The sequence below is a fragment of the Solanum verrucosum genome, unplaced genomic scaffold, assembly GCF_900185275.1.
Source record: "Solanum verrucosum unplaced genomic scaffold, falcon-dt-bn FXZP01000165.1, whole genome shotgun sequence".
In the NCBI taxonomy this organism is placed as follows: Eukaryota; Viridiplantae; Streptophyta; class Magnoliopsida; order Solanales; family Solanaceae; genus Solanum; species Solanum verrucosum.
Genome location: NW_026020340.1, coordinates 2,003,965 through 2,018,720, shown reverse-complemented (window position 1 = coordinate 2,018,720; position 14,756 = coordinate 2,003,965). Strand labels below are relative to the sequence as shown.

Here is a 14,756-nt window from a genome sequence, read left to right as displayed (position 1 = left end):
CATTATCAGTGCATTTAAATGATTAGTTATAACATATCGACCTTATTTTTCAGGTTATTATAACACTATCAAGAAATCACAAATTTTTTATAAACGTTCCGTTGAAATTTGGCTTGTCGGCAAAGATTTTTATACAAAAAAGTTGTTGAAAACGTTGCTGATGAGCCAAATTCCGATGGATTCTATCGAAAATCCCCATTACAAATTAGTGATTTTATGATTTTTTTCTAAATATAATTATATATTAGTTGTAAGCTTATAAAGATTGGCGTAACTAGTAAAGTTATTATGTAACTAGGAATTCATAGGTTTGAGCTATGAAATAAGTTTGTCAGTCCATCTCTTGCAGAACTGTAATCTAAGACCGTGTATAATAGACCTTTGAGATCGAACCCTTCCTGTAAATTAAAGATGCAATAATAGAGCTTTGTCATCTAGTCTTTCCTCAAATCCCGTGCATGTCTAGTGTATCGAGCTGCCTTTTTTTTAGTTTGTAAAAGTTAAATCTCTAATCGAACCTATACAAAGAAAGGGAAACAAAGATAAAGACATGTATAATGTAAAAGTTGTAATTTCTTGTTTAATTAATGTAATGTTTTATGATTTGGACATGCTAATAAGTTCTTTTTACATCATCTAAATATTTGTTAAATACTGTACAATTATTCTGACTTAACAACAAAGGCAACTACCCTATTTGCATTATATAACAAACTATTGTCTTTCACCAACCATCTTCTTCTTATTGCTTCATCAATTCTCAACAAAAAGAAAAAAAAATCTTAGACATTTTTATTTTATTTTTGGTGTGTGTGTGTGTGTTTTTGACAAAAAATGAGGTATAGAATGGAGAGATTTGTGTTACTTCCATTTTCTGTGGGTTGCATCTCTGAATCAAGTGTTGCAATTGGTCATCAACAGCATAAAAGTTCAAGCATTCATCAACCAAACTTAATTCCAACAAGTTTGTTTTTCTCTTGACATTTGTTACGTTTATCTCGTTTAAAAGTTTAAGTTGTTATATGAGATAATAGTGTGGCTTTTATTCTGTTTAATTGTGTTTTCAATGCGCTAGCTAGATTTTTTGTGTTGTTCCGATTCTTTTTGATGAGTCAAATACGTGGAAATTCTTTTCGTAATGAATGGTGATGGTGAGACTCGAAGACCTTTTGTCTACTTTGATTTCATCTAAAAGTTTAATTTGTTAGAGAGAATGAACTTTTATTTTATTAATCTACAATCTTCTTTGATTATATTTTATGAGCTAAACACGTGAAAATTTGTTTTAATAATGAGTTGGGGGTAAGATTTGAGCGTAAGAAACTTGTATGCTCTATTATCATGTTGAATTGTATGATCATTTCATTAAAAGGTTAAATTATTAAGATCGTTTCATTATGCTTAAGTTACGGTGGGAGTCGAATAGAGAGGATCTTTGACTACTCTAGCATTGTGTTGAATTATGATCATCTCATCTAAAATTAGTTTAAACTATTAGATTCAGAGAATATAATGGACGGATTTTATTTTCATAATTATGTTTTCAATACACTAGCTCCCTTACGTGTTAGCCCGATTCTTTTTTAGCACCCAAACATGTGAAAATTCATTTTGACAACGAGTTGGCGGTGAGACTCTAACAAAGGACCTTTGTCTGGTTTGATATCACATTGAATTGTGTGATTATCTCATCTAAAAGTTTTAACTATTAAAAGATATCACATTTTAATTTTCTTAATTATGTCTTCAACAAATCCGTTGATTAAATAAATTGATATAATAAGTTTGTGGTTATGATTTTTTATTTTTTGCCATAATGCAGAAATGCTAGAAGAAGAGAAGGAAGAAGAGGAAGATGATGAGAAAAACTTGGAGGGTGAAAATTTAAAGAACCAATTAGGCCTTCCCAAATTTCAAAGGCTTTTTAAGAATTTCAAGAACTTGTCTCACTTATTTGGTGAGTTCTCCTTTCAATACTTTTATTTTATTTTTTTACTATAATATAATAAATTATACATTATAACAATAAAGTCAAAATCAAATAAACAAGATTCAATAACTTTTTTTATTTTCTTAAATTTCGTATAAAGTCAAAATCATACCAGTAGTAAACTAATAAAGTTTGTTTACCTACTAATGTGATATTAGTAGTAGTATATAGTAGGTGAAGTTTTGTAACTTTATTGTTATAGTGTGTAAAGTTCAACTATACCTTAACATGATAGAAAATAGTATTGTGATTTTATTGCTATAGTAGTTAACGTTTCGTTATTTTAATTGAACAAAAATATTATCCCGACTTTGTAAGTGCATAACGTTCAATAATCATGTGCGAGACATATGACATCTTATAGCTCAGTGTAGAGAGCTGTCTACACTTTCACCACTAGTGATGAGGGTTCGAATCTCATTGTATATACGAGATTAATTGTCTATCCGACTATCATAGACTATGATGGATAAATATTTTTGATCGATCAGTCAATTGCTTAACTTTTTTTTTTTTTTGTGAAATAGTGGACAAGGACCAAATGGAAGAAGAGGAGGAAGAAATGGGGATGGAAATAGGATTACCAACAGATGTGAAGCATGTAACACACATTGGAATTGATGGTGGTGAAGTTAATAATTCATTAATCCTTAATTCAACAAAGACTAATTGGGATTATCTTAATCTCAAATCACCTAATCATGATTTACTCACTCAATTCTCTTCTAATTTCTCTTTTCCCAATATGGCTAGTCACTCCCCTAATCACACATCTATGGCTACTTCCTCTTAATTAATATTGTAAACTTCTACTTAACACTTTTGGTTTTTTACCAAAAGTAATTGTACTTGGATGATTACTTGCTTATATAGTTTGTTGGGTGTGGGAAAAAAAAAATTCCAAATGTATATTTTATTCTCCTTTTTTTTTTTTTTCACTTTACTAAAGAACAAATGAGTTCATTAATTATTATAATTATTATTATTATTATTATTATTCAATAACTTTAATTTGTATTAAGAAAGTCATTTTATATATGTATTCATGAGAAATGAAATTTAGTGGTCCTAAATTGGCATATGGTGTAAAATAGTAATCAATAATCAATTAAGAACCTACGGTGTGAAAAAGGTTATGATTCAAAATTTTGAGTTCGTCTCTATATGTATGTATGTCTGAATAATGATGTAGATCATAAGAAATTAAGAATTATCGAAAATTTTAATGGAAGAAACATGTTGAAATTCAGCTCATCGAATTTCAAAATGACTTTTTGGTAAGTAAAAAAATTACGTTTTTGATGATTTCTTCTTTTTTTTGACATGTATGAATTAGTTGGTGATATTTTTGTCTATGAATTGGTTGGTAAGATTTTGATAAGTTAAAAGTTCAAAACATTACACGTAGCTAATTAGATGTAGGATAATGACTACAAGTACAACTCCACTTTATATGTGAGTTCATTTGGTGTTTGATGTACTTTGCTTTCTAGTTTGATTAATTCAGATTTATATAAAAAAAAAATTGTTTTAAGAAAATTCTTTTTCTATAAAAAGCAATTTTTTTTCGTTTCAGAATTTGAAATCAAAATCTCTCACTAAAAAGTAAGAAGTAATTAATGATTCTAAATCACGAGATAAATGATTTTGACAAAAAACACATAAAGGTATTAACTCTTACTATCGATCAAATAGAGAGAAAAATAAAAACATTCGAAGTAGTAGGTATACAAAATAAATTGCTTAATGTTTTACTAAAATATTTTATTTATTTATTTTTAAAATAAAATATTAATAGAATAGTTGGTAAATGATTGTGACATTGTTATTCCTTTTCAACCTCTTTGAAAAGCAACACTTGAGTATAAGGCATTTGCAAGCTTATATAAGAGTGATTAATTATAAAAGTTTTTGTGGTAGAAAATGATTTAAGTTTTATATATTGATAATTTAAAGATCTTTTACATTATCAAATTACATAAAGATGAATTTAGTAAATATATCAAATCATTTTTTAGTAAACATAAAATAAATTATTAGTAATCACAAAACACTATATATTTTTTTCCAAACTATTCTGACTCTTATAGTATATATCTAAATCATATATATTTTCAGCTTTTCTATGTTTGGTTGAACAAAATGTTTGAAAAATATATTTTTTAAAGTTGACGAAAATGACTTCTCTAATTGAAGTAATGAAAACAAGTTGCATAAGTGACGTTCCAAACTTATTATCTCCTCTCCACCAACTCAAGTCATTCAACCCTTAGCCCTTGACCATCCTACCCCTCGCAACCCCCGAACCCCACTCCCCATCCCTACACGCCTCTAAATAATATATAAATACTCTCGAAATAATATTATCTTGCTTACTTCTTAAACACCAAAAATAAATAAAAGGCTCCTTTTTCAAAAAATATTCGTTAAAAAATCATTTTCCATGGAAAACATTTTTTCTTCCAACCAAACACACTAAATTGCTTTTTTGAAGGAGAACCACAAGTCACAACTATCACCGACAAAAAAAAAAGAGGATTTTTTAGGAAATTAGTAAATAGAGAATAGAAGATTTTAAAAAAGAACTTTGGGGAATAAATATTCTAATATTTTCTATAATTGTGGATAAGAAGAATATATTCTTAAATAACCTCATTTTAATCTTTAATACTTTTTTTAGTTAATCATTTTAATTTATTTTTACCTATACTATGATAATTTGCTGTTACAAATGATTTAGGAATTGAATACTGTGTATTTAAATTTATTTTAGTTGTAGGAGGTTGATATAAAAATATTACATCGTTATTGATAATATTAATGTTGTATTGATTGAAGTGGCGGAGCCACATACAATTGAAGGTGTCATCACTTCGTCAGAAAATTATACTGCATAGCTAGATCAAAATATATTTTTATGTATATATATATTACATATTGACACTCCTCGACTTTTAGTACACAATTTAACTTCTTTATATTTGACACTCTTTAGTTGAAATTCTAACTCCGCCAATCGTAACAAAGTGACAAATTGATCATTGTTTGCATTCTATTTTAGCTCATTTAGGGGTAGTTAATTTGAATTTGAAGGATAGAGACTTAATCGTTGATGGTTTTCAGTATTGAAGAAATTGATATGTTATTGACTTTATTAGTCAAAGTTCATTGCAAGTTTGGATCGTTTCACATAGTTTTAAAGCAATTTTTATCTTTTTTCACGTATAAATATGTTGAAAAAACGTTAATCGTAAAAGTAAATTTAGTCTATTTTCTTAACGATAATAGATTTGACCCCAACTATTAACGTAGAACAAATTCATTTCGCAAAATTCAAAAGCAAACGTAAACCTTTGTCCATCATTTTATGTTATTGTTTTTTGTCGACCAAGAACAACAAATTAATTTGGTTGTAAATTAAAACATTTTTTAATGTTTAATCTTGATTTAATTATTCCATTCTTCTTCTCCCACTTTTTAAAAAAGAAATTCTTTTTCTTGTTGAAGGTGAAAAGACATTATAGGTGAGTGATGTTGACATGGTTCTTCTTTGAAAACTACAAGTGACAAATATGGATTTATAATTTTTTTAAAATAATTTTTTCATTTTTGTTTTTAGAGATAGACAACTAAATAAATTAATAGAAACAAAAAGATATAATGAAAATTAAAATATTTAAATGTAATCTTATATTCCACCAATGAGTTGTAACAATAAAATAGTGCAATATAGTTGTTGGTAGAAAGCAAAAGCAAGACATTATTGGAATAAAACTAATATTACTAAATTTAAATCTGAAGGAAGTAAATAAAATATTTGCATTTATTACTAATATTCCTCAAAATCAAATATACAATAAAGTTAACCTCAAATTTTATTTCGAAATTATTATTCTTATTTCAGATACCAAAAAATCGGATCACACTGTTAAACCAAATTTTGTTTTCACACATGCCACAAGATTATGATCTAGATCTATTTGGTCTTCAATAAATGTTGTGCCCTAGTGGGAAGGTGATGCATTATTGCTTTATGGTAATTGTGTTCCATATAAGAAAATATTTTGGTAAAGTTATTTATTATTTGAAAAAAAAGAAGGGGAAAATGACAAATATATCCCAAACTATCAATAGGGACACGTGGCACAATCATATTCATCGATCCGATGTCGGGTCGGTGGATAAGATTATGACACGTGTATGTCCGTTAGTATAAATGGTATATATGCTCTAGTTTTTGGACGGCAAGGACATCAATGTCCCTTAAGTATGACGGAGGGTACCAGCATACCATTTACGATAATTTGGGGTATATTTGTCCTTTTTCCCTAAAAGAAATATCCAACAAAAAGTATATTTGTTATGAAAGGAAGTCTTTCTCATGAAAAAACCATAATTCTTTTACTTATTTTCTATAATTTAATAAGTAAACACAAAATAACATTTTAAAAATATTTATTTATAATCTAAACAAATACACATATTATTTTGTGTTAAATTGACCAACTTTTTTGTCAGAATTTTGTTTTAATCATACTCTGAGTAGAAAAATAATTTTATTTCTTTGACTTTAACAAAATTTCAAACTCTAATTTAACAATAACGTTAATCTATAATCTGAACTCTGAAGTTAAATATTATATCAAACGTTCTTTATTCACTGATTTTGTGGAGGTTCACTGATGACAATGACAAATACTAGACAATTTGCTAGCTATAAAGGTACAAAAGAAAATTAAAAATTTAGGGGTCGTTTGGTAGAGTGTATAAGAATAATACAAAATATAGTGTTTTAGTAATGCTTGTATTAGTTATGCTTGCATTAGTTATGATGAGATTTTTTATGCAATGTTTGGTTTGGGGTACTAAAAAGATTATACATTGCATAATTTATTTATTTTTTAAATATTTGTTTACAAAAATACCCTCCACAAATATAGTGGAAAGGATGTAAAAAAAAATTTGAGGGACAATTGTGTCTTTAATAATGCTAATGCATGCACTAGAATCCATTGCATTACTAATGCATAGAAATCCATGGTATTAGTAATACAAGCATTAGTTATGCATAGATTAGAAAAATGTATCAAACAAGGTACTAGTAATACACCAAATTAATGCAAGCATAATTTTCTCCAATATACTCTACCAAACGACCTTAACATATAGAAAAGTTGAACAATTTCTAAATATTTCATTCACAAAATTTTAATCAATTATTGAATCATGTGCATACATTTTTATGTCACTTTCTATAAATATAATAAAATAAAGAGTCGATATGGAGGTTGGAGCAACTTGGGTTGTTGAGTAGGGCCCTAAATTAATTAGTAGAAAAAGAAAAAGAAGTTATTATTTATTACATAGAAAAAATAAGTCATTTTTAGCCCAAAATTTGATATAATAATAATAATAGTTATTTTTCCGTCTCGATTTATGTAATGATTTTTTAAGCAAATCACCAAAAAAAACAATACCTTTTTATAGATAAAAACTTTTCAATTCATATAATTAAAAAGAAAGACTTGTTTACGTCCTATCAGCGTACACACAATTTCTTTCCATTGGAGCATATTATTATCCGAGTCAATCAACCTACCATAATTCATATTATATCATTTGATTTTAGAAAATTCATACGAGTGTAAATTTACTTCACGGTCATACCAACAAAACGAAAATAAACTACCATATAATAACGTATCAATAAAATGAAAATGAATTGTCACTTAAAAAAAAATAACTTCAATTTTTTATGTTAATTTTACTGAGATGATTAATAATCATATAAGATTCTTATATCTTATTTTAAATTATATTTCTTTCATGAATATATTCATATAAATTAACTAAAGATATGGAGTATATTTTAATTACACAAATTGAAAAGTGGCTATTTGTAATTTTTTATCTAATTGGGGGTTGTTGGATACCAAATTTCCACGACTTGGGGGGTTGATGCAGCTGCTTTTCTTCTTATGGTTAGGCATTGTTTGGTACGCGATTAAAAATTTATCCCGAGATAAATTTATATCGTCAATTAAATATCGTATAAATTTAAAGTCAAATTTAATCTTGTCATTATCTCATCTTATTTTCATCCAACTTACATTTGTTTAGATGATTGTTATGTATTGTTTCATAATGCATCATATTATATTATATATTGTTGTAATGAATATAACATTTAGATAGATTTTATCATTTTTCATTGTTTTATAATCTCACATCTCAATAATTTAAAAACATACGATCCCAAATATAAGGTAACGATACAACACATCAAATTGATCGTTACCTAAAATGAGATTTTTCGTCATTACCTAATGGTAAACATCTCTTTACTTAACTATCTGAACTTAAATACACTCTCGATCTTGCTACACGACCCTTAAATTCTCATCAAGTTTAGGGGTGTTCTCAACACTTCTCTCGATTTTTTTATTAAGATCATCATGCTCCTACAAGAGTTTGAGATCACTTGCTATATATGTTTAGTAAGTTTAGTTAGTCTAATAGAAGGTGTTTTCAAAACTGTCAATACTGCAGGAACAAAACTAATAATTTATTCCAAAAGTTTAGGAGTGAACAACTTATGGTCGATGGAACAGTGTAGGCAAGGAAAGTCGAAAAATGGATCCGTAACTTCAGAAAAAGGATTGACTTTGAGAGCTGGGCACGGGGTCCCAGTCCCGAACCCGTCAGCTGTCGGTGGACTGCTCAAGTTGCTCCTGCGGCGAGAGCGGGTCGCCGCGTGCCGATCGGGGGACGGAGTGGGAACGGTTCCTTCCGGGGCCTTCCCCGAGCGTTGAACAACCAACTCAGAACTGGTACGGACAAGGGGAATTCGACTGTTTAATTAAGGAATTATAATTTCGGGATAATTTAATCCTCATTACCAAACAACCCCTTATAATGGTACCCCACCACCACTTACCAACTTTTTTTTTTTCTATCTTTTTCTACTTATATCCTCCTAACCTCACTTGCCCCCTCTGTACCAATTACCACCAAGCTGCTTCTACTATAAAAAAGCTTCAATTTTTTTTCAAGATTCTTGCCAAATCTTGAATCTAAAACACCATTTTTCACTAATCCAACACCCCCATTTTCAATTTTTCAAGAAAATGAAGGTAATTGAGAAGATTCAAGAAGCAGCCAAGACTGACAAAGTGATATTTTCCTTCGAATTTTTCCCACCAAAGACTGATGATGGGGTTGAAAACCTGTTTGAAAGAATGGAAAGAATGGTTGCTCATAGCCCATCTTTTTGTGATATAACATGGGGTGCTGGTGGTTCAACAGCAGATCTGACACTTGATATTGTTAATAGGATGCAGAATATGGTGTGTGTTGAATCTATGATGCATTTGACATGTACAAATATGCCCGTTGAAAAAATTGATCATGCTCTTGATACTATTAAGGCTAATGGTATTCAAAATGTTCTTGCTCTTCGTGGAGATCCTCCTCATGGTCAGGATAAGTTTGTTCAGGTTGAAGGTGGATTTGCTTGTGCTCTGGATCTGGTAAAATTTGTAACTTTTGCTCTTTATTTTTTGATATTGGATCTAGTTTGCATTATGATTTTAGTAATTGTTTGAATTGTGGACTGAATACATATGGAGACACTTAAAGTTGGCATAATTGTTTACTTAGACACCTTACATGATCCTGTTGAGCACTCAGCCTAAACACATTTTTAGCTACTTTATTATGTTCTGTGTCAATATGTCCCTTCGTGTGTTGGCTGGATTCTCGGATACAAATTATCAAAATGTATTTGCTTTTTGGATGGGGATGAGATTTGATATCAGGACTAGTTGCTTGCTCTGATGCCATGTTAAATTGTGCGACCACCTTGTTTAAAAGGTTAGGCTTTTAGATGTTATGTTTTGGTTGGTGTGATATTTGTGGTAGTAGTTAGAGAGAGAGCACACTTTTGATTACTTAATTATGTTATATCTCGATATGTCCCTTCATGTGTTGGCCTGATTCGCAGATCCAATTTATCCAAATGTGTTTGCTTTTTGGATGGCGATGAGATTTGAAATCAGAACTAGTTGCTTGCTCTGATACTTTGTTAAATTGTGTGATCACCTTGTTTAAAAGGTTAAGCTTTTAGGCATTATGTTATGGTTGGTGTGATATATTTGGTAGTAATTGGAGAGAGCACACTTTAATTACTTAATTATATTATATCTCGACATGCCCCTTCATGTGTTAGCCTGATATTCGGACGCCGACTTGTAGAAATATGTTGTGGTTTTGGGTGGCGATGAGATTTGAACTCAAAGACTAGTTGCTTGCTGTGATATCATATTAAATTGTGTGACCACCTCATTTAAAAGTTGCTTTTAGACTTTATGTTATGGCTGGTTCAATATTTGACTTAGTAGTTTGAGAGAACACACTTTTAATTATGTATGTCTCAATGTGTACCTTCACATGTTGGCCTGATTTATGGACCCAACCTATCGAAATATTTTTAGCTTTTTCAGTGTCGATGAGATTTGAACTTAGGACCAGTTTCTTGCTTTGATACCATGATAAATTGTTCAACCAGCTTATGTAAAAGTTTCAAGTATTTAGAGATTATGTTGTGGCTGGTGCAATACTTGTGTTAGTATTAATTGATTTTCTTTTTGGTTTTAGGTGAAGCATATGCGTGCCAAATATGGGGATTACTTTGGGATAACTGTTGCTGGTTATCCAGGTTGGCCGCTACTACTATCTCGGGCTTTGCGTTGTTTATTTGGACAAATATGGACCGTGATTTTCTTATTCCGCATTAGTCTTTAAAGCAGAAATGAGTTCTCGTTTTTCTGTTGTTTGTGTGCTGTTACTGAATGCTAATTTGATTCTTTGTCAGAGGCACATCCTGATGTTATACCTGCTAATGGAATAGCTACAAAAGAGATTTATGAAAATGACCTTGCTTACCTTAAAAAAAAGGTAGTCTATTCCCAGCATTACGTTTTTCATACGATGGTTGTAATGCTTGTTGTATTAATCTGGCATCAAAGGGAATATTTTATGTTGCTTTTGATTTGTTTATGAGTTTGAGGTACTTATGTTAACCTGTATTCTACAGGTTGATGCTGGAGCTGATGTTATTGTAACTCAACTCTTCTACGATACTGATGTTTTCCTAAAATTTGTCAATGATTGCCGCCAAATTGGAATTAACTGCCCCATCGTTCCGGGTATCATGCCCATTAACAATTATAAGGGCTTCTTGCGCATGACTGGATTTTGCAAGACTAAGGTATCCCCATTTTATGTGTTACAGTCACTAAAAACAATATTGCTAATTAAGACATAAGTTGTTCATGTTTAATGCTTAAAGGTTGATTAGCAGCTTCTGCATCATAGACACTCAGTTGTCTTTAATTATGTTGTAGATTCCGGAAGAGATAATGGCTGCGTTGGAACCTATTAAGGACAATGAAGAGGCTGTCAAAGCCTATGGAATTCACCTTGGAACTGAAATGTGCAAAAAGATTTTAGCCACTGGCATTAAGACCTTGCATCTTTACACATTGAACATGGAGAAATCAGCATTGGCCATTTTGATGGTTTATTCTCTTACCTTCGAAATTTATGAAACAATCATGATTTATAATATAGGCAAGAATTCAACTTACAATTGTGAGATGTCTTGGATATGCAGAATCTTGGATTAATTGAAGAGTCCAAAATTTCTAGGCCATTGCCTTGGAGACGTCCTGCAAATGTTTTCCGTGTTAAGGAGGATGTGCGTCCTATATTCTGGTATGTAGAGCTGTGAATTAATGTGTGAGTACAACTCTTATATTGTGATGATAATCTGATCTATCATCATCGTAGTTTCTTGTTCTTCGATTTCTGTGACTATTTGTTGTTTCTTATACTTCGGTTATCATATTATTTAGTTGTTGTTACTGTTCCATTCTGTTAGCATGCTATGTGTTTTCCTTATTACTTGCCACAACTTCTCCACTTCCGTATTTTCTCTGTCCAAAACTACTTTGAATTGCTTTCCTTTTCTTTTTTTTTTGAGCCAAGGGTCTATCAGAAGCAGTCTCTCACCTCTCTACCTCCACAAAGGTAGGGGTAAGGTCTGCGTAGACACTACCTTCCCCATACCCCACTTGTGGGATTACACTGAGTTTGTTGTTGTTGTAATCTGATCTGTCATTGTCAATGATGGTAGGGCGAATCGTCCAAAGAGCTACATCTCAAGGACCACAGGTTGGGATGAATACCCACATGGTAGATGGAGCAATGCTCAAAATCCATCATATGGAGCACTTACTGACTATCAGGTAATTGCAACTTGTTCTGTCTGTATAAATCTCTCCGGGGCTGGAATTTAGTACTTTTGGGGTACATATGTTATCTGTGACATTGCTTCTTTTGGACCTCTACAGTTCATGCGTGCACGCTCAAGAGATAAGAAGCTTCAAGAGGAATGGGCTGTGGCTTTGAATAGCGTGGAAGATATCTACGAGGTATGATTTTCAATCTTGTCAAAACCAAAGAATTGTTCCAAAGGCTTGGTACTAACAGAATTTTCACATCAGAAATTCAAGGACTACTGTCTTGGAAAGCTGAGAAGCTGCCCGTGGTCTGAGTTAGATGGTCTTCAGCCAGAGACAAAGATCATAAACGAAAAGTTGGGTCAGGTCAACACGAAAGGTTTCCTTACTATTAACAGCCAACCAGCAGTTAATGCTGAGAAGTCCGACTCTCCTTCTGTTGGTAAGTTTGGTTCCTAAACCTTCCAGCTGCACACAAGCGCAATCATTTTTCTTCTTTTACTTTCAAATGAAGCTTTTATATTTCTTTTTCTGGTTATAGCAACCTTTCGTTGACCGGCCTATTGATCTTTTTCTGCAGGATGGGGTGGCCCCGGCGGATATGTTTATCAAAAGGCATACTTGGAGCTATTCTGCTCTCAGGAGAAGTTGAACGCCCTCGTTGAGAAATGCAAGTCTTTCCCTTACCTAACTTACATGGCTGTAAACAAGGAAGGAAACTGGATCTCCAACGTCAACCAAACCGACGTCAACGCTGTGACATGGGGAGTTTTCCCAGCTAAGGAAATTATACAACCGACTGTCGTTGATCCCGCCAGCTTCATGGTATGGAAGGATGAGGCATTTGAAATCTGGTCAAGAGGATGGGCTCAATTATACCCAGAGACTGATCCATCAAGAAAATTACTTGAACAAGTATGTATTTCTTTTTCATACACTTAACTTTCTGTGTCTCGAGTCTTCGATTTAACAACTTATCCTTAATTCGTTAAGGTGTTTGGCTAATTGATTCCTCAGATGGTCACTCAACTAACAATTATTATCTCATAAAATCACTTTCTTTGTTGAAAAAAATTGGAATCATGAAGAAATATGGCTTTTTGAGATAATAACTATTACTTGATCATCCGAGAACTCAACCTTGCGTTTGGTTCAATACTCGTCTTTTTCAACTTCAACCATATATTGTCTGAACGCCTTTGTGTCATCTAGTTGCTCGTGTACTTACCGATAAATATGTCTCTTTTGTTTTTTCGTTACAGGTTCAGAACAGTTACTTCTTGGTCAGCCTCGTCGATAACGACTACATCAATGGTGATTTGTTTTCCATCTTCAAGGATATCTGAAATTAACCAAGAAAACTCAGCTTCTCAACCTTTATAGTCCCATTTATTTCAAGAATTTTTACTGGATGTTGTTACTATTATTATTGTTGTTGTTCTCTGTTCTTGTAATAGGAATAATTTAAAGGGATTTGTTCCCTTCAATGTATTCTTTTCCTCTTCAAATTTGATGTACTTTGCCTTTTATGGCTTCAATCTTTACAAATTTATAAGCAAAACATCCTTCCACACCTCTTGTTCTATGTGCAATTAATTATTTATGGATGAGTTACATATTTGGCCGATCGATTAAAAATTATTATATTCACTAGTTAAATATAAAAGGGAAAAAGGATAAATATATCCCCAAACTATCGTAAATGGTATGCAGATGTCCTTTGTCATATTTTTGAGACATTGGTGCCTTTGCCGTCCAAAAACTATCGTAAATGGTATGCTCTAGTTTTTGGACGGCAGGGGCACCAATGTCCCAAAAGTATGACGGAGGGTATCTGCATGTCATTTACGATAGTTCGGAGGTAAATTTGTCATTTTTCCCAATATTAAAAAATTATACACTATTGTGTATTAAATAAGCATTTAGTTGGTATGCTTGTTTTTCTTTTTAAATTTTACGACTACTTAATGAGTATGAATGTATTTGAATGATAAAGGTCTATAACATAGAAGGTTATCCATCTCGCTCATAGCTAACCATTCTCTATTATCATCATTGTCACTATCGCTCACCATACTACCCTTCACAACCACCATCTTATCAACCACACACCACGCTATCACCGTAGGAAGTCTCACCTTCATTACAATCGTCACTGTCAACCATCATTACTACACAATAACCAATTACCTTCATTTGCCAACAATATATATCGTCAATCACTATTATTGGTTACTACGTACCACTATCAGTTAAGCTATCACTATCAACCACCATTACTATCAACTATTATTCACAATCACTACCATCACCAACCACGACACTAATTATCATTCAGAATTATCACTGTTAGTTATCACCACTATGAATCATCATACCTTTTTGCTTTTCGAACCTATGATTAAAAAAAAATACTGATTTCTTGGTGCTTTTACAACACCTTTCTCCTTATTCAACATTTTTCT

At 31.6% G+C, this 14,756-nt stretch overlaps 2 protein-coding genes across 2 annotated transcripts; both read left to right on the top strand.

The window, feature by feature from the left end:
- The first annotated feature begins 734 nt into the window (after positions 1-734).
- On the top strand, positions 735-2,845 carry LOC125837159 (CRIB domain-containing protein RIC4-like). The gene is made up of 3 exons (XM_049516300.1): positions 735-964; positions 1,823-1,957; positions 2,518-2,845. Exons 1-3 carry the CDS (start codon positions 835-837, stop codon positions 2,781-2,783), a joined length of 531 nt encoding a protein of 176 aa, XP_049372257.1. The 5' UTR covers positions 735-834; the 3' UTR covers positions 2,784-2,845.
- A 6,133-nt stretch (positions 2,846-8,978) lies between these two features.
- On the top strand, positions 8,979-13,850 carry LOC125837008 (methylenetetrahydrofolate reductase 2-like). The gene is made up of 11 exons (XM_049516142.1): positions 8,979-9,519; positions 10,646-10,706; positions 10,863-10,945; positions 11,085-11,258; positions 11,395-11,568; positions 11,664-11,764; positions 12,186-12,297; positions 12,403-12,483; positions 12,556-12,733; positions 12,872-13,206; positions 13,554-13,850. Exons 1-11 carry the CDS (start codon positions 9,118-9,120, stop codon positions 13,635-13,637), a joined length of 1,785 nt encoding a protein of 594 aa, XP_049372099.1. The 5' UTR covers positions 8,979-9,117; the 3' UTR covers positions 13,638-13,850.
- Positions 13,851-14,756: the final 906 nt, after the last annotated feature.